Source organism: Sapajus apella, unplaced genomic scaffold (genome assembly GCF_009761245.1).
Source record: "Sapajus apella isolate SASKATOON/1434 unplaced genomic scaffold, GSC_monkey_1.0 scaffold23, whole genome shotgun sequence".
In the NCBI taxonomy this organism is placed as follows: Eukaryota; Metazoa; Chordata; class Mammalia; order Primates; family Cebidae; genus Sapajus; species Sapajus apella.
The window spans coordinates 1,015,815-1,039,672 of record NW_022436963.1 but is presented as its reverse complement, the minus strand read 5'-3'; the positions used below and the strand labels follow the sequence as shown (position 1 = coordinate 1,039,672).

General features: G+C 50.9%; 4 protein-coding genes and 1 pseudogene across 5 annotated transcripts in view; 4 read left to right on the top strand and 1 right to left on the bottom strand.

Annotated features, from left to right (window-relative positions):
* The first annotated feature begins 691 nt into the window (after window positions 1-691).
* On the top strand, window positions 692-5,866 carry NICN1 (nicolin 1). Its single transcript, XM_032289829.1, has 6 exons — window positions 692-919; window positions 3,717-3,893; window positions 4,152-4,265; window positions 4,710-4,781; window positions 5,089-5,193; window positions 5,268-5,866. The coding sequence occupies exons 1-6, from the start codon at window positions 788-790 to the stop codon at window positions 5,307-5,309; spliced, it is 642 nt and encodes a 213-aa protein (XP_032145720.1). The 5' UTR covers window positions 692-787; the 3' UTR covers window positions 5,310-5,866.
* A 373-nt stretch (window positions 5,867-6,239) lies between these two features.
* Window positions 6,240-13,493, top strand: AMT (aminomethyltransferase). Of its 2 annotated transcripts, XM_032289826.1 has the most exons (9): window positions 7,543-7,643; window positions 7,733-7,900; window positions 8,443-8,523; window positions 10,518-10,649; window positions 11,056-11,134; window positions 11,435-11,580; window positions 11,691-11,871; window positions 12,254-12,409; window positions 12,508-13,493. In XM_032289826.1, exons 1-9 carry the CDS (start codon window positions 7,554-7,556, stop codon window positions 12,684-12,686), a joined length of 1,212 nt encoding a protein of 403 aa, XP_032145717.1. In that variant the 5' UTR covers window positions 7,543-7,553; the 3' UTR covers window positions 12,687-13,493. The 2 variants fall into 2 exon arrangements, with proteins under 2 accessions (XP_032145718.1, XP_032145717.1); XM_032289827.1 differs by lacking the exon at window positions 10,518-10,649 and having other exon boundaries at window positions 6,240-7,643; window positions 12,508-12,776.
* Window positions 9,463-10,245, top strand: LOC116559285 (annotated as a pseudogene).
* A 1,599-nt stretch (window positions 13,494-15,092) lies between the features above and the next one.
* Window positions 15,093-18,765, bottom strand: TCTA (T cell leukemia translocation altered). The gene is made up of 3 exons (XM_032289833.1): window positions 18,326-18,765; window positions 17,859-17,913; window positions 15,093-15,507 (listed from the first exon to the last, which is right to left on the bottom strand). Exons 1-3 carry the CDS (start codon window positions 18,546-18,548, stop codon window positions 15,465-15,467), a joined length of 321 nt encoding a protein of 106 aa, XP_032145724.1. The 5' UTR covers window positions 18,549-18,765; the 3' UTR covers window positions 15,093-15,464.
* An 18-nt stretch (window positions 18,766-18,783) lies between these two features.
* The window catches only part of RHOA (ras homolog family member A), a 52,298-nt gene continuing 47,223 nt past the window's right edge, over window positions 18,784-23,858 (top strand). The window contains exon 1 of the mRNA XM_032289832.1: window positions 18,784-19,161. The gene's annotated coding sequence lies outside the window, so the exon portion shown is untranslated. The remainder of the gene's footprint in view (window positions 19,162-23,858) is intronic.

Here is a 23,858-nt window from a genome sequence, read left to right as displayed (position 1 = left end):
TTTCAATGGGCTTATTGGCTATCTAATTTTGCAAAGGGTGTGTTCAAATCCTCTTTGTTTTCCAATGGTTAGTAGGTGTTTTTCAGGTTAATGCAGGCTAGTCACTGCTGATTTGTGTCGATGGCTTTATGTGCTTTAACAGACTACCGCCCTACGCAGTGAAAGAAACCCAAAAAGAGCCGAACGGCTTGCAAACAGAAAAGCAAGGCAGTCGCTGGGCGAGGCCCGCGAGTAGGCTCTAAGGTTTGCGCAGTGATTGGCTGAAGAAGAACTTCCGTGGGAGGGGCGCGGTGACTCACGCCTGTAATGCCGGCACTTTGGGAGGCCGAGGCGGGTGTATCAGTTGAGGTCAGAGGTTAGAGACCAGCCTGGCCAACATGTGAAACATAATTTAAAAAAAAATTCCGTTTTCACACTACTAAGACATACCTGAAAAAAACTGGCCAAGCATGGTGGCGGGCGCCTGTGATCCCAGCTACTGGGGAGGCAGAGGCAGAAGAATCGCTTGAACCCAGGAGGCGTAGGTTACACTAAGTAGAGATGGCGCCACTGCACTCTAGCTGGGGCGACAGAGCGAGATTCCGTGTAAAAAAAGAAAAGAAAAGAAAAAAACTTTCGCAGGCACTTCCGATTCCTGGCCCACCCTGAGCTTCGGTGATTGGCTGGGCAGGCGGTTCGCGGGGCCTCCCGGGAGTTGTAGTTCTTGAGGGTCAGCTGAGGATGCCGGGAAGGACTCGTGGTCCGAGGCCTGGAGTGGTGGTTGCAGTTAGTCGCGTTTGCTGGCAGCATGTCCCGCGTTTTGGTGCCTTGCCATGTGAAAGGCACCGTAGCCCTGCAGGTGGGCGACGTGCGGACCTCCCAAGGCCGGCCTGGCGTGCTGGTCATTGATGTCACCTTCCCCAGCGTCGCTCCCTTCGAGGTGAGCAAGCCTGGTGGGCGCTACCGAGGCTCCCGGGCGGGGCCGACCTGGAATCTCGGTCGTTTCCCAGGCATTTAATCTTTTACAGGAAAGCCTCTGCAGCCTTCCTTGCTCTTGCAAATTAGTTAATCATTCATTTGTTTAGTCCTTCAGTTAACACATTTTCCCTAGAATTGATCTTTGTACTCTGTTCTCTGCTATGTCTCTTGCCCACGTCCAGGACAGCGCTGGCGTGCAGGTGTTGAGAGTGGGCTCGGTGGTGCTAGAAATACCAAATAGTGAACCAAAATAGAAGTTAGGGGTCATAGGCCGGGCGCGGTGGCTCACGCTTGTAATCCCAGCACTTTGGGAGGCCGAGGCGGGTGGATCACAAGGTCAAGAGATCGAGGCCATCCTGGTCAACATGGTGAAACCCCGTCTCTACTAAAACTACAAAACATTAGCTGGGCATGGTGGTGCGTGCCTGTAATCCCAGCTACTCAGGAGGCTGAGGCAGGAGAATTGCCTGAACCCAGGAGGCGGAGGTTGCGGTGAGCCGAGATTGCGCCATTGCACTCCAGCCTGGGTAACAAGAGCGAAACTCCATCTCAAAAAAAAAAAAAAAAAGGTTAGGGGTCATTTTGGCCCTGGCCACAGTTGGGGATCGCTAAGCAATGATTTACCCCAAAACCTGCCTCCTTCCCTTTCTTATAGTCCCTGCTAGAGGTCAAGTACCTCATCACTATTCCCCCAATAACTCGAGTTGACAGTCTCCAATCTCCAGTTGCACCACTTCTGCATCAGTAGTTGATAGAGGTACTGGACACTGCATGACTCAACACAGAAGGCAAAACCTACCTCAGATGGCATGGCATTGAGAGCTCTCTGTGTCTCTGTGTTTGTGTCCCACTTGTCTCTCTCTCCTTTTTTTTTGAGACGGAGTTTAACTTTTGTTGCTGGAGTGCAGTGGTGTGATCACTGCAACCTCTGCCTCCTGGGTTCAAGCAATTTTCCTGTCTCATCTTTCCAAGTAGCTGGGATTATAGGAACCCACCACCATGCCCAGCTAATTTTTTGAAATTTTAGTGGAGATGGGGTTTCACCATGTTGGCCAGGCTGGTCTCGAACTGCTGACCTCAGGTGATCCACCTGCCCCAGCCTCCTAAAGGGCTGGGATTACAGGCTTGAGCCCTGCGCCCCACCCTGTCTCTTTGTCTCATGAGCTTTGTGCTGTAGTGTGTGGTTCTCCCCCAAGCTGTTCCTTACTATCAGCTGGCAAACTTAATTAAAGAACCCAGTTTTGGAAATCCTGACTTAATAGATTAAGGTGGAGCCTGGACAATTTATTTGGTAACAAATTTTCTTATATATATATATATATGTATTTTTTTTTTTTTTTTAAAGACAGGGTTTCACCATGTTGGCCAGGCTGGTCTTGAACTCCTGACCTCAGGTGATCCACCCGCCTCGGCCTCCCAAAGTGCTGAGATTACAGGCGTGAGCCACCATGCCTGACCTAGTAACAAATTTTTTTGGGTGATTCTGGTGAGTATCCAGTGACAAGAGCCATTGCAGTAGCCAAGCTGAATCACTGGCTGTTCCGGTGGTACACCAGGTTCTCTCACCCTCTTGTAATTATTTGTATATGCTACTTTTTTTTTCCTGATTCTCCTGTGTATGCTACTTTTATGTTATCTACATTTTTTAAAATGTATTTATTTATTTATTTTGTAGAGATGGGGTTTCACCATATTGGCCAGGCTGGTCTCGAACTCCTGACCTTGAGATCCACTTGTCTCAGCCTCCCAAAGTGCTGCCACCTCCGCCTCCTGGGTTCAAGCAATTCTCCTGCCTCAGCCTTCTGGGTAGCTGGGACTACAGGCATATGTCAGCATGCCCAGCTAATTTTTTTGTATTTTTAGTAGAGATTGGGTTTCACTATGTTGGTCAGGATGGTCTCAAAGTCCTGACCTCAAATGATCCACCCGCCTCAGCCTCCCAAAGTGCTGGGATTACAGGTGAGAGCCACCGTACCCACATATGTTATCTACATTTCTTAGTCCACTTGGTGAACTCTTTCTCTTTCAGGCCTCATATGCACATTTCTGCCTCTTTCAGGGTTAGAGCTCTGCCCTCTAGGAGCATCTTGGACATGTGGCAAGATCTGTGGTCATGGTTTGTTTCCATGACCTACTCATTTAGACTGTGAGCACCTTTAGGAAACCAGAATCGGCTGGGCGCTGTGGCTCACACCTGTAATCCTAGCACTTTGGGAGGCCAAGGTGGGTGGATCACCTGAGGTCAGGAGTTCAAGACCAGCCTGGCCATCATGGTGAAACCCCATCTTTAAAAAATAAATAAGTAAAATAAATTAAAAAAAAAAATAAAAAGGAAACCAGAATTGTCTTTGGGCCCCAGTGATGCTTGTTGAAATTGTTAATTTAGTAGAAGAGTACATTCAAAAAGGAAGAGGCAGGTGGATCACCTGAGGTCAGGAGTTTGAGACCATCCTGGCCAACATGGTGAAATCCTGTCTCTACTAAAAACACAAAAAAATTAGCCGGGCATGCTGGCATGTGCCTGTAGTCCCGGCTGCTTGGGAGGCTGAGGCAGGAGAATCACTTGAACCCGGGGGTTGGAGGTTGCAGTGAGCTGAGATTGTGCCACTGCACTCCAGCCTGGGCAACAGAGTGAGATTTCCTCTCAAACCAAAAAAAAAAAAAAAAAAAGGGAAGGAAGAGGTGGTGCCTTTGACCTTTGAGCTTTTCAGTCCCCGGGCCTGGGTCTGACTGATTGCAATGGGTTGTATGTGCTCTAGTTGCAGGAGATCACATTCAAGAATTACTACACAGCTTTTCTGAGCATCCGTGTCCGTCACCACCCCTCAGCACACACACCGGCCAAGTGGGTGACCTGCCTGCGGGACTACTGTCTGATGCCTGACCCACACAGTGAGGAGGGAGCCCAGGAGTATGTATCGCTGTTCAGGCATCAGGTCAGCTGAGCCTCAGGATGGCCAGGGCAGCCCACATGAGGACTTACCAGAGGTGGGGGGAATGGGTCAATATACTAAGAGGGAAGAGGGGGCCAGTCTGGCCCGGACTGTGACTATCAGGCAAGTGCCTTGGAGGGACTACTGTTCCTTCCTTCCCAAAGGCCTGTGGGGTGGGCAGCATTTTGGCTTATTGTTGGTTGAGAGGCTTCTGGGCAGTGAGCTGGGTCCTTGCTGGGTCCTTGTGTGTGTGTGTGTCAGATGCTGTGTAACATGGCCAGAGTATCGGAGCTACGCCTGATTCTGCGGCAGCCATCGCCACTGTGGTTGTCTTTCACAGTGGAAGAGCTGCAGATCTATCAGCAGGGACCAAAGGTAAGTGACTAGCTCAGCTGCTGGCTGGCCCTTTCCCCAGAAGGCTTCTATGACTGGGAACGCTAGGTGGTGGGGTGGGTAATGGGTAAAGATGGTGAAGGGGGCCTTCATGGAGGTTAGCTTGGTGTGAATGCTGGAAGCTCATGATGAGTGGTGAGGCCATGTCCCCATGTCCCTTGACCTTTGGGGCTACCAACTATTTTCAGAGCTGGAGCCTTTAGGTGCTGGGAGATACTTTTGAGCTTGTGTTTCTGAGGACTCTGTCTGCATGGCAGGAGAACTTAGGTAGTCTGACTGCCCCTTTAGGTCTCTGTGTGTTCCCTAAACAGAGTTTTCCCAGTATCTGAGGCTCAGGGGCCCTTCTCTCTGCTCCTAGGACCTTGGAATCTGGTCCCAGAGCTGTCTACTTTGTCTCACTCAGGGCAGTTCATCTTTGCTTTGCAGAGCCCCTCCATGACCTTCCCCAAGTGGCTCTCCCACCCAGTGCCCTGTGAGCAACCTGCACTCCTCTGTGAGGTAAGCCCTCACCCTCGGTAAGAACCATGTGTGAATGGCTCTAGTGTCCAGCACTAGGCCAGGTGGACCCCTTCCTATAAAATTCTGGGGCTGGGCCCAGGACCCCTGGGTACTATCTTCCTCTTGGGGTGGGATTTGAGGCATCTCTGGTGTGGCACTGGGCTGCCTACTGAACATCAGGCCCTAACCTCATGTTTCATAAGCCATCTGAGAATGTTATTGGTCCCAGCTGGAGGGCCCCTAGCCCAGGTTGGCCTCTCTGGAACCCTAAGGGCACCATGGCCACTGACCCCTCCTTCTGGAGCAGGGTCTCCCAGACCCCAGCAGGGTATCCTCCGAGGTGCAGCAGATGTGGGCACTGACAGAGATGATCCGGGCCAGTCACACCTCTGCGAGGATCGGCCGCTTTGATGTAAGTGATCGCTTCCCTCTGCTTGGCTTGCTTTGCCCTGAGCAGATCAGACCTAATGGTCTTTTGTATTTCAGGTGGACGGCTGTTATGACCTGAACTTGCTCTCCTACACTTGAATGGTGGTTCCTAGCCAAGATGTTGGCCTTTCTGTGCCCATCCAGACTTGGTTTGGGCCACCAGAGGCTGAAGTGTGTTTCCTGTGTATTCCAAGTATTGCCTGCATGCCTGTTCTGTCTGGGCCACATTCACAGATTCAAGATTCTTGAGGGCTTACTGTGTTGCTTCAGCATGAGCTCCTGGCAGGGGTGTGCTCTGTCTTCACCTGGCTGCAACTAAATTCTTCCTTCTACCCAAAAACACTCCAGTTAGTTTACTTACAAAGAATCCCTGAGTGCCCTCTGCCCCTCCTGCCAACATGCACATTCCTGTCTTCTGCCTGCTCCCTCACCTCAGTGCAGCTGGGCTGGACTGACCTACTAGAACCTGCTCCATTTATGGACCTGGAAAGCCATTGCTGCCATGGCACTTAGGACACTTGTGGAAGAAACAGAAACCTTATTTCTTCCTGTGTGTCTCCTAGTGGTTTTCTTTCCCTTTGTGTTATGCCACAGAAAGAAATTTTCTGCCTAAACTCTTCTGCTGCCTGCCTAGGAAGTAAAGCTGAAGATTTGGGCAGCCTGAGTCTCTTGCTTTCTGAGCTGGCTCCTGAATATATGTTCAAATGGGTGTGCCCGTAGGGCCTGGGCAAGTGTCTCTAGCAAAGCCAGGGCCTGAGACTAAGAACTGGGACCTCTCTGCCATCTGATATAGCCCAAAGCACATCCCTATCCTGTCTGCCAGTTGCCCCTTTGCCTTTTTTTTTTTTTTTTTTTTTGAGACGGAGTTTTACTCTTGTTGCCCAGGCTGGAGTGCAGTGGCGTAATCTCCGCTCACCGCAACTTCTTCCCGGGTTCAAGCGATTCTCCTGCCTCAGCCTCCCAAGTAGCTGGGATTATAGGCACGTGCCATGATGCCTGGCTAATTTTGTATTTTTAGTAGAGGTGGGGTTTCTCCATGTTGCTCTATGACTTCCACCTGGCCCACGGCGGGAACTAGAACTGGTCTAGAACTCCCAACCTCCACCTGCCTCAGCCTCCCAAAGTGCTGGTATTACAGTCGTGAGACACTGTGCCTGGCCTGCCCCTTTCCAAGACACATGCTCAGCATGATGAGAGCTCAACCATGGTGGGGAGTGGGTCTAAATAAGGGTTCTCATTGGTGCCTTTTTTGTTTTGTTTTTCTTTTTGTGGAGAACAGGGTCTCACTATATTGCCCAGGCAGGTCTCAAACTCCTGGGCTTAAGCTCTCCTCCCGCCTCTGCCTCCCTAAGAGCTGGGATTACAGGTGTGAGCCACAGCACCCGGCCTCATTGGTGCCTTTTAAGAGGCCTAGGTCCTCCATTAACTCAGGCCAACCATTAAGTGATGCAGGCTTCTTTTCCTTCATGTGAGAAAATCCTGTGTCCCTCTGATTCTTCCTGGCTTTGTCCCTGGTGGCTATTATGAAGCAGTACTGGAGTATGTCTTGGACCTGGAAAACTGGACATGTGTGCAGCTCAACAGTTTTCTCGGGGGAGTTCAGTGACCTTTTGGTGGCTACCCTCTGCTCTCACCCATGAGTTCCTGCAGGTGGTGACTTTACCTGCAAGGTTACTTACATAGCCCCACTCAGCTGCTTCTGAAAGTGTGATGGAGCAGTAGTCTTCAGTGTGCGTGTGAGTGAAGAGGACCTTGTGGTAGCAGGGACCATGCTTCATTTGTGGCTGTGTCCGCAGCCCAGGGCCTGGTATGCAGCAAGATCAATAAATACTTGTGGAATGCATGACTGCTGGCTGACCGTGTCTGCCTGGTCGGAGGGCTGGGGACCCCTACGTGAGGGCAGACTACTGTGGTGCTGCTAGACTGCCAGGCTGGCTCCACCCAGCTGTGACCTCTCCACTCTCCCCACCCCCATTTGACCTTACTCTCTTGAGGTCCTATAATGTATGATTGAGACTTTTCAGCCTTTTCTAGAACTTTGACCCTTTGGAGACAGGGCAGTTCTACAGGGGGCGGTCTAGCCCCTGGCTCTGTTCTGGGCAGCCCAATCAGCTCTGGATTGCTTGAGCTTCCTTGAAGAGCCAGCCGGAGGCAGTTTCTGTGCTTTGGGAGTTCCCGCATTCTCTGCTCTAAATCCCAGCCTGCCCTTGGGGCTGCCCGCCCCCTCCTTTGATCCTTAGCTCCAGAGCAAGACCTGTCCAAGCAGAGGCTTGGACTACATCTCCCGGCGTGCCTGGCAGTGTGGTGGCCTCTGTGCGCCGTCTGTACTCGTTGCTGGCGACGATGCAGAGGGCTGTAAGTGTGGTGGCCCATCTGGGCTTTCGCCTGCAGGCATTCTCCCCGGACTTGTATCGTCCACTCAGTTTCGCACAGGTGGGATAGAGGGTGCTGATCTTGGAGGGTGGGGGAGGAAAGCGGCTGGGGGCTAGGGCCCTGGTGGCACTAAGCCCAGCCCCCTGCAGGACGTGCTCCGCAGGACACCGCTCTATGACTTCCACCTGGTCCACGGTGGGAAAATGGTGGCGTTCGCGGGTTGGAGTCTGCCAGTGCAGTACCGGGACAGTCACACTGACTCGCACCTACACACACGCCAGCACTGCTCGCTGTTTGATGTGTCTCATATGCTGCAGGTGAGTCAGGGGAGCACGCTGGCTGCCTGATCAGGCCTTCTTCCCCATTTACAGTGGTGCCCTCCTTGGGTTTGTTTGCTGGGAACTGGATTCCAAGGTCAGCCCTCCCAGAAGAGCTAGAGGTCATGGGGGTATCATGGATAGGTCAATGGCCCCAAGGAAATGAGCTCAGAGGGCCTCATCATCTCATCTTTCTAGCCTGCTCCCACTAAGTGGTGTACCTTAATGTCTTGGGTTTTCATGGGTGACACCCACTCTAATGTATTGGGCTGAGTGTTGGTTTGAAAAGGGTTATTTCAGGAAGGTGCAAGGTCCTGTCCAGTTCCCTGGCAGTCCCCCTGCACAGGGTGACTGGGGGAGGTCAGGAAATCAGAAGGTGATCTTTGCCACATGTAGAACCAAAAGACTGGTTAGTCACTTTTGGTTCTACATATGGCTGGGATGGACTGCACTGTGGATAGCAGGGAGGATGCATCCTTGCTTAGTGGCCTTTTGGACTGTAGCTGTTGCAATGGCCTGAGGCTTTAAATCTCTTTCTCCAGACCAAAATATGTGGTAGTGACCGGGTGAAGCTGATGGAGAGTCTAGTGGTTGGAGACATTGCAGAGCTAAGACCAAACCAGGTGGGCCCTTCTTTTATTTCTGCTCTATGAGTTTTCTTAGTCACGAGGCAGCAAGTGGGCTGCGTCCCTACCTCAGGCTTAGGGGCACGGAGATGAGTCAACAGAGCTTTTCAGGCTTGCAGTCTTGGGGGACAAAATCTCTGAGTCATTTCCAGAGACCCAGCCATTTGTAGGGAGGGGAATATCCCAGCCTTACCACATTAGGCTAGGAAGCCAGAAACCAAGGTCAATATTTTGCTCTCTGACCATCCCTGCTGCCTAACCCTTCTCTATTCAGAGTGTGGTCCCTAGCCAGGCACGGTGGCTCACACCTGTGATCCCAGTACGTTGGGAGGCCAAGGCCGGTGGATCACCTGAGATCAGAAGTTCGAGACCAGCCTGGCCAACATGGTGAAACCCTGTTTCTACTAAAAATACAAAAATTAGCTGGTGTGGTGGTGCGCACCTTTAGTCCCACCTACTAAAGAGGCTAAGGCAGGAGAATTGCTTGAACCCGGGGAGGTGGAGGTCGCAGTGAGCTGAGATCGCACCACTGCACTCCAGCCTGAGTGACAGAGCAAGACTCTGTCTCAAAAAAAAAAAAAAGGGCCGGGCGCGGTGGCTCACGCTTGTAATCCCAGCACTTTGGGAGGCCGAGGTGGGTGGATCACGAGGTCAAGAGATCGAGACCATCCTGGTCAACCAGGTGAAACCCCGTCTCTACTAAAACTACAAAAAATTAGCTGGGCATGGTGGCGCGTGCCTGTAATCCCAGCTACTCGGGAGGCTGAGGCAGGAGAATTGCCTGAACCCAGGAGGCGGAGGTTGCAGTGAGCCGAGATTGGGCCATTGCACTCCAGCCTGGGTAACGAGCGAAACTCCGTCTCAAAAAAAAAAAAAAAAAAAAGTGTGGTCTCTAAACCAGCAACCTTGGAGCTTGTTAGGAATATACTCTCAGGCACTGCTGCAGACTTGCTGAATCAGAACCTTCATTTTAACAAGATCCCCAGGTGATCATGTACCCTCAACCTCAGGCTCTTCGTCCATCTAGAGGAGAAGCTAAGGCCAGTATTTTGGGGGCACTGCCATGGAGTACTTAGAAGAGCCTGGGATCATCAAGATGGCCTTTGAAGCTTTTGTCCTGCGGGTTGGCACATGGGCTTAGTTGTTCCCGGTTTGGGTAGGTGAAGCAGCAAGTCCTAGGTGTTATAGATTAAGCATGAGATGGGGCTCTCAGTAGAGTGGGGAGGGGGAGGTGGCTGAGTTGCAGACGCAGAGATACAGATCTTTGTGAAGACCCTCATGGGCAAGACCATCACCCTTGAGGTCGAGCCCAGTGACACCATTGAGAATGTCAAAGCCAAAATTCAAGACAAGGAGGCTATCCCACCTGACCAGCAGCGTCTGATGTTTGCCGGCAAACAGCTGGAGGATGGCTGCACGCTCTCAGACTACAACATCCAGAAAGAGTCCAACCTGCACCTGGTGCTGCGCCTGTGAGATGGCATTATTGAGCCTTCCCTCTGCCAGCTTGTCCAGAAATACAACTGCGACAAGATGATCTGCTGCAAGTGCTATGCTTGTCTGCACTCCGGTGCTGTCAACTACTGCAAGAAGTGTGGCCACACCAACAACCTGCGCCCCAAGAAGAAGGTCAAATAAGCCTCTTCCTTCCTGGAAGGGCAGCTTCCTGCCCAGGCCCCATGGCCCTGGAGCCTTCATAAATTGTCCCTTTGGTTGACTAGAAAAAAAAAAAAAGAGTGGGGAGGGGTGCAGAGGTCTTACCAGATCAGTGAAGTGCCTACCCCAAGGTGGGGAGGGGATGAAAACTTTTTGGTGCGTGAGGATCAAAGACCGTGGACTTGGACCCAGTCTTTTCACTTTGCCCACCCTGAGTCCTTCACATTAGGGTTCATAACCTTGTAGTAGCTAAGACACACCCCTGGATGTGTCTGGTTCACCCTTCTCCTTGGCCTCCTGGACCTGGAGGCCAAAACGCTCCACTTTGCTCCTAGGGGACACTGTCGCTGTTTACCAATGAGGCTGGAGGCATCTTAGATGACTTGATTGTAACCAATACTTCTGAGGGGCATCTGTATGTGGTATCCAATGCTGGCTGCTGGGAGAAAGATTTGGCCCTCATGCAGGTACCCCCTCTTTGTGTTCTAAGTACCTTGTCTTCCTTGTTCATACAGCAGCATCCTTGTTGTCCAGGACAGGGTTGGCACAGACAAGGGGCCTGGAAAATGGCTTTTTGACTGAATGAATAGCTATGAGACTTCAGAGCAGGCCCTCTCTGGAGCATGCCAGAGTTTGGTGGTGGGGGGATTACCGGGGATGGGGAAGGGGACCTTGGCCCCTCTGGTGAGGGTGTGAGGTAGCAGACCTGGGCTTGGGTGACCTTGTAAGATGGGAATCAGCCCACTACCTTCCCCTCGCCCCCCTTCCTTCTCCTTTCCACCATCTTACTACTGTCCAGCTCTGCAGTGTCCAGCCCATGGTAGGTGCTCAGTAAGTGGCCCCAGATGCTCATGTGGTGTTTCTGTCTTTTAGGACAAGGTCAGGGAGCTTCAGAACCAGGGCAGAGATGTGGGCCTGGAGGTGCTGGATAATGCCCTGCTAGCCCTGCAAGGTGAGAGCGCTGGGCTGAGGTTGGAGCCAGCCTTTGCCTTTCTGGTTTCATTGACTGCTTAGCACAGAGGCCATACCAAGGAGGTACAGAAAGTGTGGTATTTGTGTGCCATAATTTTAAGTTTGCTATCTTGCCCTCCTCCTACCTACCACAAGGCTTCATGGGCTAGGGACAAGGCCATCTTTTCCCACTTGCAGAGTAAGACTTGCTCAGGGCTTGTTCTGGTCCCTAAATAAGGCTTTAGTCCGGCTTTGAGGGGTGCAGGGACCTGGATACTTGGTCACTGGCTCCCTGGCCCAGGCCCCACTGCAGCCCAGGTGCTACAGGCCGGCGTGGCAGATGACCTGAGGAAACTGCCTTTCATGACGAGTGCTGTGATGGAGGTGTTTGGTGTGTCTGGCTGCCGTGTGACCCGCTGTGGCTACACAGGAGAGGACGGTGTGGAGGTGTGTCAAGAAGTGGGTGTAGGAGGCAGTACAGGGCACGAGATGGGGGTGAGGGGTAGGGGGTGTACAGTACAGGGAGCTTCTCATCTGCCCTCTGGTGTTTCATACAGATCTCGGTGCCAGCAGCGGGAGCAGTTCACCTGGCAACAGCTCTTCTGGAAAACCCAGAGGTGAAGCTGGCAGGGTTGGCCGCCAGGGATAGCCTGCGCCTGGAGGCAGGCCTCTGCCTGTATGGGACTGACATTGATGAACACACTACACCTGTGGAGGGCAGCCTCAGTTGGACACTGGGTGAGCTGGGCCAGCACTAAAAGGATGGGGTTCTGGAAGCTGGGGTGACCCTTAATAAGACTAGCCAGCCCATGACTCCTCCTAAGGTTGTGTAGCCTGGAGTAAGTGACTCAGCCTTTCTGAGCCTCCTTTTCCTGAAGGTGCCACTGTGGCTTTGCCCATTAGAAACTGAAGATGCTCAGCAGGTGGGCAGTATGGCCTTTAGAAGGTGGGAGGTGGTTGGTTGGCTGACTCACGGCAGTGCAGGGGAGGAATAGAGCTTGGAGTAGCCCAAGCAAAGGGGTCGTGACACTAGATGGGTGTTACTTGAAGTCCTCATAAGGGCCTCTGGTGGCCAGGGCTTCTATGTGCTGTGGCTTATGTTTCATGTGTCATTCTCCAGGGAAGCGCCGCCGAGCTGCTATGGATTTCCCTGGAGCCAAGGTCATTGTTCCCCAGCTGAAGGGCAAGGTGCAGCGGAGGCGTGTGGGCTTGATGTGTGAGGGGGCCCCGATGCGGGCACACAGTCCCATCCTGAACATGGAGGGTACCATGATTGGTAGGTGGACCAGGGAAGCTGGGAAGCCCTGTCTCTTCCCCAGGAGGGTGGGGGCACTTCTTGCAGGATGGTGCTGATGCATGGCTTATGCTTGACAGGTACTGTGACTAGTGGCTGCCCCTCACCCTCTCTGAAGAAGAATGTAGCTATGGGTTACGTGCCCTGCGAGTACAGTCGTCCAGGGACAAAGCTGATGGTAGAGGTGCGGCGAAAGCAGCAGATGGCTGTGGTCAGCAAGATGCCCTTTGTGCCCACAAACTACTATACCCTTAAATGAGGATGGCTCAGGGTGGGGCTGTCCCCTCCAGGAATCTACAAGGGGTTAGTCAAGAAGCTGAGGCAGAACTCACAAGGGTTGGGCAGCTAAGGTGGAGGCTGATTTTAATTGTCTGGTTGAGGGGCTATACCACCTATTCTCCCCACCTAACTCATGCCACTCCAGCTTCCTTCAGGACCCTGCTTCTGAGTGATGGACCAGCTTACACAATGTCTTGTTTTAGTCCATGATCCCACTGACCTACTCTTACCTGCTGGAGGGTAATAAGAAGCTTTGGTTCTGCCATCTCTCCCACCCTGCCAGGTGCTGGCTGTGGAGCAAAGGCTCACCTTTGTGGGGGGGATAAAACCTGCCCAACCTACCTCACCATGGTTTTTCACATTGCAAAGGGTGGTAACACGGGCAGTATGGACTTAGGCTATCCTCTCCAGTTTGCTTTTCATAAATGCAAATTGTCCCTACTGCCAGTCAGAAATAATTGCTGACTCATAGTAGGGCTGCTATGCCTGTGTGTAAACTTGGGGATGGCTGAGGGAACACTGATTTACTCTTCCACATTTCCAAGTTGGTCTAGTGTGCTGCCCAGTAGCAAACCATGGCAGGCTCACCACCTGTTCTGAGCTCCAGGGCTGTTGTAGGGCAGGGTGAGCTTCCTCCTGGACTTGCTTTACCCTGGACTGACCTTTGCCTCAGTATCCATTAATGGACTCCACTGAATCCTGAAAGATAAATTAAACTTCCTTCTGCACTGGCATGGATGAGAAAAAAAACAAAAAATTAAAAATTAAACTTCCTTTTTACTTGCCAGTCTCTAGCTTCATTGTTCTTTGTTCACGGGATTCCTGAAATGCCAACCCAATGCCTGCTTTCCTGGCTTCCAAGACAAGCTTAGAATAGGTTCCCCTTGAAAGGGGCCAGGCTATGAATGGAGATATTGCCCCTGTTGGGCACTCCATCACTGCTCCTCCAGGAAGCTGGCATCACCTCTCCCCTCCCTGCAAGTTACTACATCTGGCTACCAAGGGGGAACAGCCTCCAGGATGTTACCTCTCTCACTGCCCCTGTGCATGCACACACTTTTGTTCTGTCTGAATAACCACAACAACCAATGCGCTTCCATGTTTAATAAGCCACATCTTCAGTTGAGCCTGGGGTGAAATGTGAGACCCTGATTCTGTGGGGTAGTATTAGAGAGAGAGTTGGCCTGGCGCTGTGAAGACCATCATCCTCAGTATAGTGGCAACTCCAGTGCACCTCTACCGCAAAGATGGCTTAAGCAAAGGCAGCCAGATGGAAGTGTGACATCCAACAGAGGGGAAGTAGGCAGGGGTCACTAAAGTGGCTGGTGGCCCGGCAGATGGAGGCAGAAGTATGGCCATCAGGGAAGGAGGCAGGTCCAGGGTTACAGTGCTTTCAGGTACTGCTGTTTCTTTTCTTTCTTTTTTTTTAACATAATTGCTGAGTCCTGATGAAAGGTACTGGCGTTTCTATAGGGGCATTTGTCACCCACACCTTTGGAAACTCCCCTGGCCTTTTGTGACATGGCAGGACTGCCTGGTTCGTAAAGGTGGAGATGCTAGTGGGGAAGAGCTGAGCCTGTGAGGTGGTTTGTACCAGGTCTAGATGGGAAATGAGGCTGCAGGCTATGATGGGGCCACTACACTAACTGCTTGGTACCATCCTGAGGGGACAAGGTACAGACTCAAGTTCCCATAGGCACTTAAGCATTGGGGGGTAGGAGGCCACCCCTGGGGTTCAGCTGTGCTCCTTCAGGCACCCAGCTTACCCCCAAGAAGGACTGAGAGGAACATGAATAGGACAGTTGGCAGATGACAATTTCCTTTGCCTGGCTCACAGGAGAAGTCTGGTTGGGCTAGGGATGTGGGTGTTTGGTGCCTCCATCTGGATGGTGCCTGCAGGGACACCACACTGCCTTATACCTGAATGGCCAGCTAAGTAACCACAGAGCTTAAGGTCTGGCCCAGGTCAGGATTCCCTGGCTCCTTGCCAACAAGGCAAAATGAGATTCAGAAAACTCAGGGCTTAGGAGAAAACAGACCTGCCTTACAAACCCCAGAGCTGGTTAACCTCAGGCTTCCTCTCAGGAATTATTTTTTTTTGACACGGAGTCTTGCTCTGTCACCCAGGCTGGAGTACAATGGCACAATGATATTGTCTCACTGCAACCTCTGACTCCCAGGTTCAAGCAATTCTCCTGCCTCAGCCTCCAGAGTAGGTGGGATTACAGTCACCTGCTACCATGCCTGGCTAATTTTTGTATTTTTAGTAGAGATGGGGTTTCAGCATGTTGGTTAGGCTGGTCTTGAACTCGTGACTTTGTGATCTGCCTGCCTTGGCCTCCCAAAGTGTTGAGATTACAGGCGTGAGCCACCGCACCCGGCCAACTCAGGAAAAATTTTTATGGGGTTATATTTCAGGGGGATGTGAAGAGGGACAGAAAAAGAAACTCAAGACAAAAGAACTGTTGGCCTTCCCAACTCAGAGGCTTCCTGAGTTGTCACCCCTTGAGAGAGGAGGAACACGATTTCTCTACTTAAGGCACCCAGAAAAGGTACAGGCAAACTCTTCACTTGCCCAGTGCATGGGCAAGGAGCAAGGCCAAGGGGCAGAGGCGGCTCAGCCCCGCAGGCACTGGGGTACTCCCTGCTACCAACCCTGAACCCCTGGCAGTTGTCCCTGGGGTCTGGTAAGCAGCAGAACTCAGTGTAGAAGCCAGCAGACCCAGTGATGCCCTTGGAGACCCTCTGCTGCCTTCCCTTATTCGCTGTGGGTTTTGAGAGGTTCGTTTGCTGCCATTTCCCTGAAAGTGATGGAGAGAGAGGGGGGTTATTCCATGGGCAGAACAGTAGCTGAAATTGGCTCTCCCAAACTCCTTGGGGGCTAAGCTAGGTTCAGTAAGGTCACATAACAATCTAGACCTCTCTACTGATCTCCCACAGCCCACCTGGGGCCTAGCACCTTCTCCCTGCAGACCCATTCTTCCTCCTGGTTCTCCATGTTCGTATGGCATTGCCATCCTTCTCTAGTTTTTAAAAATTCTTTTCATTTATTTATTTATTTATTTATTTATTTTATTTATTTTTTTTTTGAGACGGAGTTTCACTCTTGTTACCCAGGCTGGAGTGCAATGGCGCGATCTCGGCTCACCCGCAACCTCTGCCTCCTGGGTTCAGGCAATTCTCCTGCCTCAGCCTCCTGAGTAGCTGGGATTACAGGCACGCGCCACCATGCCCAGCTAATGTTTTGTATTTTTAGTAAAGATGGGGTTTCACCATGTTGACCAGGATGGTCTTGCTCTCTTGACCTCGTGATCCACCCGCCTCGGCCTCCCAAAGTGCTGGGATTACAGGCTTGAGCCACTGTGCCCGGCTCTTTTCATTTTTTATTATTATTATTACTCTTTTTCTTTTTCTGAGACAGAGTTTCATTCTTGTTGCCCAGGCTGGAGTGCAATGGTGAGATCTCAGCTCACTGCAGCCTCCACCTCCTGGGTTCGAGCAATTCTTCTGCCTCAGCCTCCCAAGTAGCTGGGATTACAGGCACCCGCCAACACACCCAGCTAATTTTTATATTTTTAGTAGGGACAGGTTTTGCCATATTGGCCAGGCTGGTCTTAAACTCCAGGCCTCAGGTGATCTACCCTCCTTGGTCTCTCAAAGTGCTGGGATTACAGGCGTGAGCCACCATGCCCTGCCTATTATTTATTTATTTATTTTATTATTTTTTTTGAGACACAGTTTTGTTCTTATTGCCTAGGCTGGAGTGCAATGGTGTGATCTCAGCTCACTACAACTTCTGCCTCTTGGGTTCAAGCGATTCTCCTGCCTCAGCCTCCCATTTAGTGGGGATTATAGGTGTGCACCACCACACCCGGCTATTTTTGTGTTTTTAGTAGAGACAGGGTTTCTCCATGTTGGTCAGGCTGGTCTTGAACTCCCAACCTCAGGTGATCTGCCTGCCTCGGCCTCCCAAAGTGCTGGAATTACAGGTGTGAGCCACCACACTCGGGCTATTTTTTTTTTTTTGAGACAGAGTCTCACTCTGATGCCCAGGCTAGAGTGCAGTGGCTCCATCTCGGTTCACTGCAACCTCTGCCTCCTCGGTTCAAGTAATTTTCAGGCCTCAGTCTCCTAAGTAGCTGGGATTACGGGCATATGCCACCATGCCCACTTAACTTTTTTCTAGTAGAGACAGAGTTTCACTATGTTGGCCAGGCTGGTCTCAAACTCCTGACATCAAGGATCTGCCCATCGTGGCCTCCCAAAGTGCTGGGATTACAGGCGTGAACCACCAGGCCCGGCCTCTTCTCTAAGACAGAAACCTGGGCAGTGGCAGCCTTTCTAACTGACCTTCAGCCCTCACTTTTGGACCCCTTTATCTACTTGTCACGAAGCAGGCAGTTATAAAGGCAAATTAGATCAGACCATGGCCTTGCTGAGTTAGTCTTTCAGTTGCTCCCAGGGTCCAACAAGCTCTCACGTTCAAGCTCCAGCATCACAGTCTCATCTATTCTTCTAATATGTCACCCTTATCCTTCCCTTTTAGCCTTGCTCTATCCATTCCCTTTGCCTGGAACTTTGTCACCCTGTGGCCTTTGATCTCAGCTTAGGTGTCTTTCTTGGGAGAAGCCCTGACCACTCTTGCCCCATGCATTGCTACCCTCTCCTAATAAATTCCTGGCTCCCCCTGAGCAGGGCCCGGGGTTGTCTTTGTTCTCTGGGCCTTGTGTGGCCCCCACCATGTGATAGGGGCCCAGAGATTATCTGCGTGAATGCCCCGATTAGTGAGGCCATGTTTTGCAGAAGAGGAGGCTGACCCTGATGAGGTCAGTGTGCTAAGGACAGAGATTCCTGCCTTCCCAACTGAGGGGTTAGTGTGGAGTGGAATTCAACAAACCTGCCATTCCATCTCTTTGAAATTATGACAATACCATCACCCATCCTACAGGCTGCTGAACAGCATGCTGATGGACTGTCCAGACCCTGGTGTCATCCAAATTTGAAGCCTGAGCTCTATGTGCAGACTTGAAGCTTGCTGCAAAGGCCATTAAGCTGGTGGGCTTATAGCCTGAGAACTCCCCTCTCTGTCACCAGGACAGGAGTGTCCTTGGAATGCCAAGCATGGGGGTACGGTATGGACAGATTTACTCACCACGAAGGGAAATGCGTGGAGCCATCAGGCGTGGATCCATTCTGACCACCCAGACCTGGAGGCAAAAACACATCCAGGGCTGCAGCAGGCTGGGGTGGGGATCTGAGCAGGCATCAGCCCAGGTCAGGTTAGAGGCCACTGGTATTGTTTGGTGGAGTCTGGTGAGGGTCCTAAGGGACTAATGGTATTGTCAGGTGAGAGTTCCGAGCAATAGATACAAGGCGATGGGTGGACTGGTGGGATTCTGGCGTAAAATGGAATGGTGGCATGAGTCAGGGTACAACGTTACGTCCTCCCATCCAAGTACCCTGCTTAGCTTCCGAGGTCAAATACATTCAGGGTGGTAAGGCCGTGAACCAACACTAAAATCTCATGAGCCTCTTGCGGGATAGTGGGGAACCCAATGGTACAGTTCAGAGGGTAGCGGCGGGGGCAGCCTGCCCACGGAGGTTCGTAGGGAGCCTCACCTGGACGGTGATACAATCCGGTCACCGTATTCCCGTAGAACCCCCACGCCAGCTGGATGCCCAGGAGACTTAACACCAACCACAGCAGCAACAACTTGAAGAGGGTCACGCGCATGTCCTGTGCCTCCCACTCCCGCAAGAACTCGCTGCCCAGCGCACCCAGCGCACCCAGCACCGTGGCCGGCAGAGCCTGCAAGGCCTGCCCAGACCAGGGTTCCGCCATGACTGGCCCACGCCCCACCCGCGGTACTGTCACCGTAGTCCCCAAGACGCAGGCGTGCGGTCTTCCGGGGCCCGGCCCATTAGTGCGCACGCGTAAATTCAGGCAGAGAGGGGACTACTTCGCATGCGTGAAGAGTTGGCAGTTTGGGGGGGGGGGGGAGTATTAAAACCGCGCACGCGCACCCAGTCCCACCCAGCTTGCTTAAAGGATGAGTGACTCCGGGAGTACAAAATAGCAACCAGGTCTTTTATAGCCCCAGAGTTCCCGTGATGCCCCACGCGGCTACAATGATTGGTTAAGCGTTTTGCTTTTAGGGCGTGGATGCGCTCCTGAGCAATCGTGGATGAGCTGTGAGTGCGCGCGCGTGCGCGGGGCCGCGAACGGGGCAGGCTCGAGCCCGCTGGGCACTCGGGGGCGCGCACGTCGTTCCCCGCCCTCCCGCCGCCGCCCGCCCTCGCTCCCTCGCGCTCCCCTCCCGCTGCCCGCGGTACTCAGTCGGTTCCGTCGTTAGTCTGCGGTCTCGTCTTAAGCTGCCCGTCTTCGTCTCCGAGCTTGCGACTCGCAGACCGGCGTCCCCGGCGCAAAGAGGCTGGACTCGGATTCGTTGCCTGAGGTGAGCAGAAGGGTTCCCTCCAGGCGCCGCGGCGCCCCAGGCCGGCCCGCCCGGCACTCTTCCGGCCCGCAGGCCGCAGCCCCGCCGCGGCCGCGCCCCACCGGCTGCTTCTGGCCCAGCCACCCCTGGCCCCTGACCCTTGACCTGACTCCCAGCCCCTGCCCCACGCCCCAAAGCGGCGACCCCGCCCGCGCAGTCCCCGGAAGCGCGCCCCGTAGTCTCCAATGCCCCTTCCCCCGCCCAGCTTGGCCTGGTGGAGCCCAAGCCGCCCGCCCGCCCTCGGTCCCCGGCGCTTCCTCTCCCGGCAGCGCCGGGCAGGGCGGGGGCTCTAGGCCGGGCCCCGCGGCCGCGCAGTGTGGCCGGTCGCTGAAAGCGCGCGTGGCTGTTGGAGTTGAAATGGGAAAGAAACTCTTTACAACTCCATTTGCCCTTTGCATTTAACGAAAAAACGTGAATCACCGTTTTATATTGATTGAAGTCCAGTTATACTTTGGATAGGTTTTCTTTTAATGCAGACTTCTTGAAGACTGTGTAAGTAAAAGATCGTATTGAAAGCTTAGGATTCTGGTCTATGGCCATATCACCCCGAACGCGCCCGAACTCGCCTGAAAGCTTTGGGGTCTGTGTTGAGTGGAAAAAGGGTTATTTTCCAGCTGGAAAAAAAAAAAAAACTGTAAATGATTGAAGCGATGTTGCATGAAAATAGATGCCGTATGCTTAGTCTAAGTCATTGTATTGATCAGGAATCACCTAAACATCTGTATCTTAGTTACTGATTGGATCTGCAGTTACAGGTCGTCTTCATTGAATAGCACTATTTACGTCCAAATTGATTTGTTCACAAATCATGTTTAGTAGTTTACGGTGAAAAATTGGAATCCTTTTTACTTCAGAGTTGGTTACACTTGTGTTTTTTAATAGTTCTAATTTTAAATTTCTACCTCTGTTGTTGTTTGGTTCTTTTAGTCTCGAAGAAAGGCTTTTAAAATAAACGTTTCTTGCAGGTGTGTAAGCCGATTATGTTTCACTCTGCCTTTCTGAAGGAGAAAAAATTGAAAAACCAAAAAACTTCCATAATTTCAAATGTTGTATGTAGTGGGAATTTTTCAGCCACTTGGTGTCACCCACCCAGATGTGTAATGTGTATCATGGGGATGATTGTCTCCTTAGATGTGGCTAGATTGGCGGAGATACTGTGTTGAGCATTTGACACAAGTGACATTGGACTGAAAAACTAGTTTTTAATTGTAAAGAATGACTTCTTGAAGGATTTCTGGATAACTTGTCTTAATTGGTTCCATCTACTTTTGTGGAGCACTGCTGGCTCTTGGAGACATCAAATATATAAGTTGCACCTTGGTTTGAGTTAAAGTCTAGCGCTAGACTTATGCTCTCTGTTCTCATAAAAATCTGTGTTGGAGGGAAGAAGAGAGGAAGAATACTTTGTAGTTCTTGAATTTTAGATCGAAGAGGAATCTTTCAGGACGGGGTGTCCAGCAAATGGTGTCAGACTCCATTCGCTGATGAGCAAAGTGAGTCCTAGAGACCTAAGTAAATTTCTCATGATTATATATCTAGCCAGGAGCAGACCACAACTGTCTTCTCTTTTAAGGTACTATTTTCCATTTACTCCCAATCAGTTGGCCTGCAGAGTCAGTTGAAATTCAGGACTTCCAGCTTATTCCAGTGTTCCTTCTTTTATACCTTGTTGATGGTGAATAGTTCTGAAAATTCAGAACTGTAAGAAATTCTATTCTGTTCAAATTCAGAACTGTAAGTAAAAGGCTGTATTGAAAGCTTACGGGTCTGATGTATGGCCATACCACCCTGAACCCGCCGGAACCCATCTGAAAGCTTTGGAGTCTGTAGTGAGCGGAATAGGGGTATTTTCCAGTTGGGGAAGAACAAAACTGTAATGAATAGAATCTGAAAAATTCATTTGCCAAACAAATTTCAGTTCATTAGCTTTCTTTCACAGCGTTCTCCCCTTGTTAAGTCGATGGTCCTGCCTTCAACTGAGGGAGCTAGATGAATGTACAAGGGTCCCTGGCTGGCCTAATCATGGCTTTAAGTGTTTGGATTTTTTTTAAGGGACCAACTTTTAGAACAAGGCCCACACTTCACTGCTTCAAAACCAAGATATTTGGGTCAGGCTAAGATAGATACATATATATATATATTTGCCCAGGACATGCTGGAAAGGCTAAGATAGTTTTAGGTAACTGTGGGCACTTTTAACTATTGATTTGGGGTACTGCATATATCAAGTAAACAGTTTCCTCTGCACATGTATGTGGTGGTGGTGGAGTATTTTCATAGTCTTAATTTCTTTCCATTTGTCAGTTAACTCCTTTTAAAGGTTTATTCTGGTCATGTGGGAGTGTAAGTTATTAGGAGAGTAAAAACAGGTAGTTCTTCAAGTGTTTCTTGTCCATGGGGTGGAGTCCACGCAGTGACTAGAGAAGGCGCTAGTTTGTGTCTTCTTAATTGTCTTAGAGAGCTGAGAGATTTATGTCAACTCTGTGAGAAGAAAGACTGATAGTTCAGCTTCTAAGAGAGCTAATTTGAGCCTGCTCGCCTTCTGTAGATAGCACCTTGGGTTTAATTGCATTATGGTTACTAGTGATTATGATAAATGGTACATAGTCACCGGATTTTTTTTTTCCTTTTTTTTATTATTATAAACTTTTTTTTTTAAAGATGGGGTTTCATCATATTGGTCAGGCTGGTCTCAAACTCCTGACCTCGGGTAATCCACCCACCTCAGCCTCCCAAAGTGCTGGGATTACAGGCGTGAGCCACCGCGCCCAGCCTGAGAGATTACATATTATTAATGTAAATTCTAGGGAAATATGGGCATTCTCTTGTCCACTGATTTTTAGACCTTTGTATTACTCCAGAACTTTTCCCTGTACTTACTTTCCTACTTCTCCATAAGATAGTTCTCTAACTTCTTGTCTGTTTTCTAAGCAACATACTTTTTCTTAGATGAAGATGTATTTCCAAACTTCTCTCTTGCTTAACCTTTAAAGAGATGAACTCACTGTATTATATACATACTTCTCTTACTCTGGACTATTCCCATCTTATCCCTACATTTTTTTTCTTTTTCTTTTTTTTTTTTTTTTTTTTTTTTTTAGAGATGGGGTCTTGCTGTGTTGCCCAGGCTGGAGTGCAGTGGCTGTTCACAGGCACGATCCCACTACTGATCAGCACAGGAGTTTTGACCTGCTGTGTTTCCGACCTGGGCCGGTTCACCCCTCTTTAGACAGCCTGGTGGTCCCCTGCTCCTGGGAGGTTACCATATTGATGCCTAACTTAGTGCGGACACCTGATCAGCATAGTGCACTACAGCCCAGAACTCCTGGGCTCAAGTGATCCTCCCACCTCAGCCTCCTGAGTAGCTGGGACTACAGGCATGTGCCACTGCCACCCGGCCTTACCCCTACTTTTCTTCTTCTTTTTTTTGAGACAGAGTTTTGCTCTTGTTGCCTAGGCTGGAGTGAAGTGGCAACCTCCTAGGTTTAAGCAATTCTTCTGCCTCAGTCTCCCAAGTAACTGGGATTACAGGTGCGTGCCACCATAAATTTTTGTATTTTTAGTAGGCACGGGGTTTCACCAGGTTGCCCAGCCTGGTCTCGAACTCCTGACCTCAGGTGATCAACCTACTTCCATCTCCCAAAGTGCTGGGTTTATAGGTGTGAGCCACCGCGCCTGGCCAGGCCTTTTCTTTATTTTTTTGATGGAGTAGGCTGATGATCTGACAGTTTACTGTCTTCGCTGTGGATGTGTCAACATAAGTCAATTAAAGAATGAGGATCAAGCCAGGTGTGGTGGCTCACGCCTGTAATACCAGCACTTTGGGAGGCCTAGGCGGGTGGATCACTTGAGGTAAGGAGTTGGAGACCAGCCTGGACAACCTGGTGAAACTCTGTCTCTACAGGCGTGCCTGTAGTCCCAGTTACTCGAGAGGCTGAGGCAGGAGAATCGCTTGAACCCAGGAGTTGGAGGCTGCGGTGAGCTGAGATCGTGCCATTGCACTCCAGCGTGGGCAACAGACAGAGTGAGATTCCGTCTCAAAAAAAGAAAGAAATGAGGATCAGGGCAATCCTTTCTCTTATCAGAAAGGTCAGCAGTAATACTAGCTTGGTAGGGAGCAGTGTAAACAACAAGTGCAACATCTATGCAGGGACTGTGCAGATATGTAATTTTTTTTTTGGAGATGGAGTCTTGCTCTGTTGCCCAGGCTGGAGTGCAGTGGAGCCATCTCAGCTCACTGAATCTTCCACCTCCCAGGTTCAAGTGATTCTCCTACCTGAGCCTCCCAAGTGGCTGGGGCTACAGGTGTGTGCTACCATACCTGGCTAATTTTTGTATTTTTAGTAAAGATGGGGTTTCACCATGTTAGTCAGGTTGGTCTCAAACTTCGGACCTCAGGTGATCCACCCACTTTGGCCTCCCAAAGTGCTGGGATTACAGGGGTCAGTTACCACACCCAGCCCAGATATTTAATTTTTAAATTATTTTGAGATAGGGTCTCAGGTGCCCAGGCTGAAGCACTGTGGCATGGTTATGACTCACTGAAGCCTCAACCTCTTGGACTCCAGTGATTTTCCCACTTCAGCCTCCTGATTAGCTGGGAACGCAGCGCATGCCACCATGCCCAGCTAGTTTTTTTTTTTTTTTTTTTTTGAGAT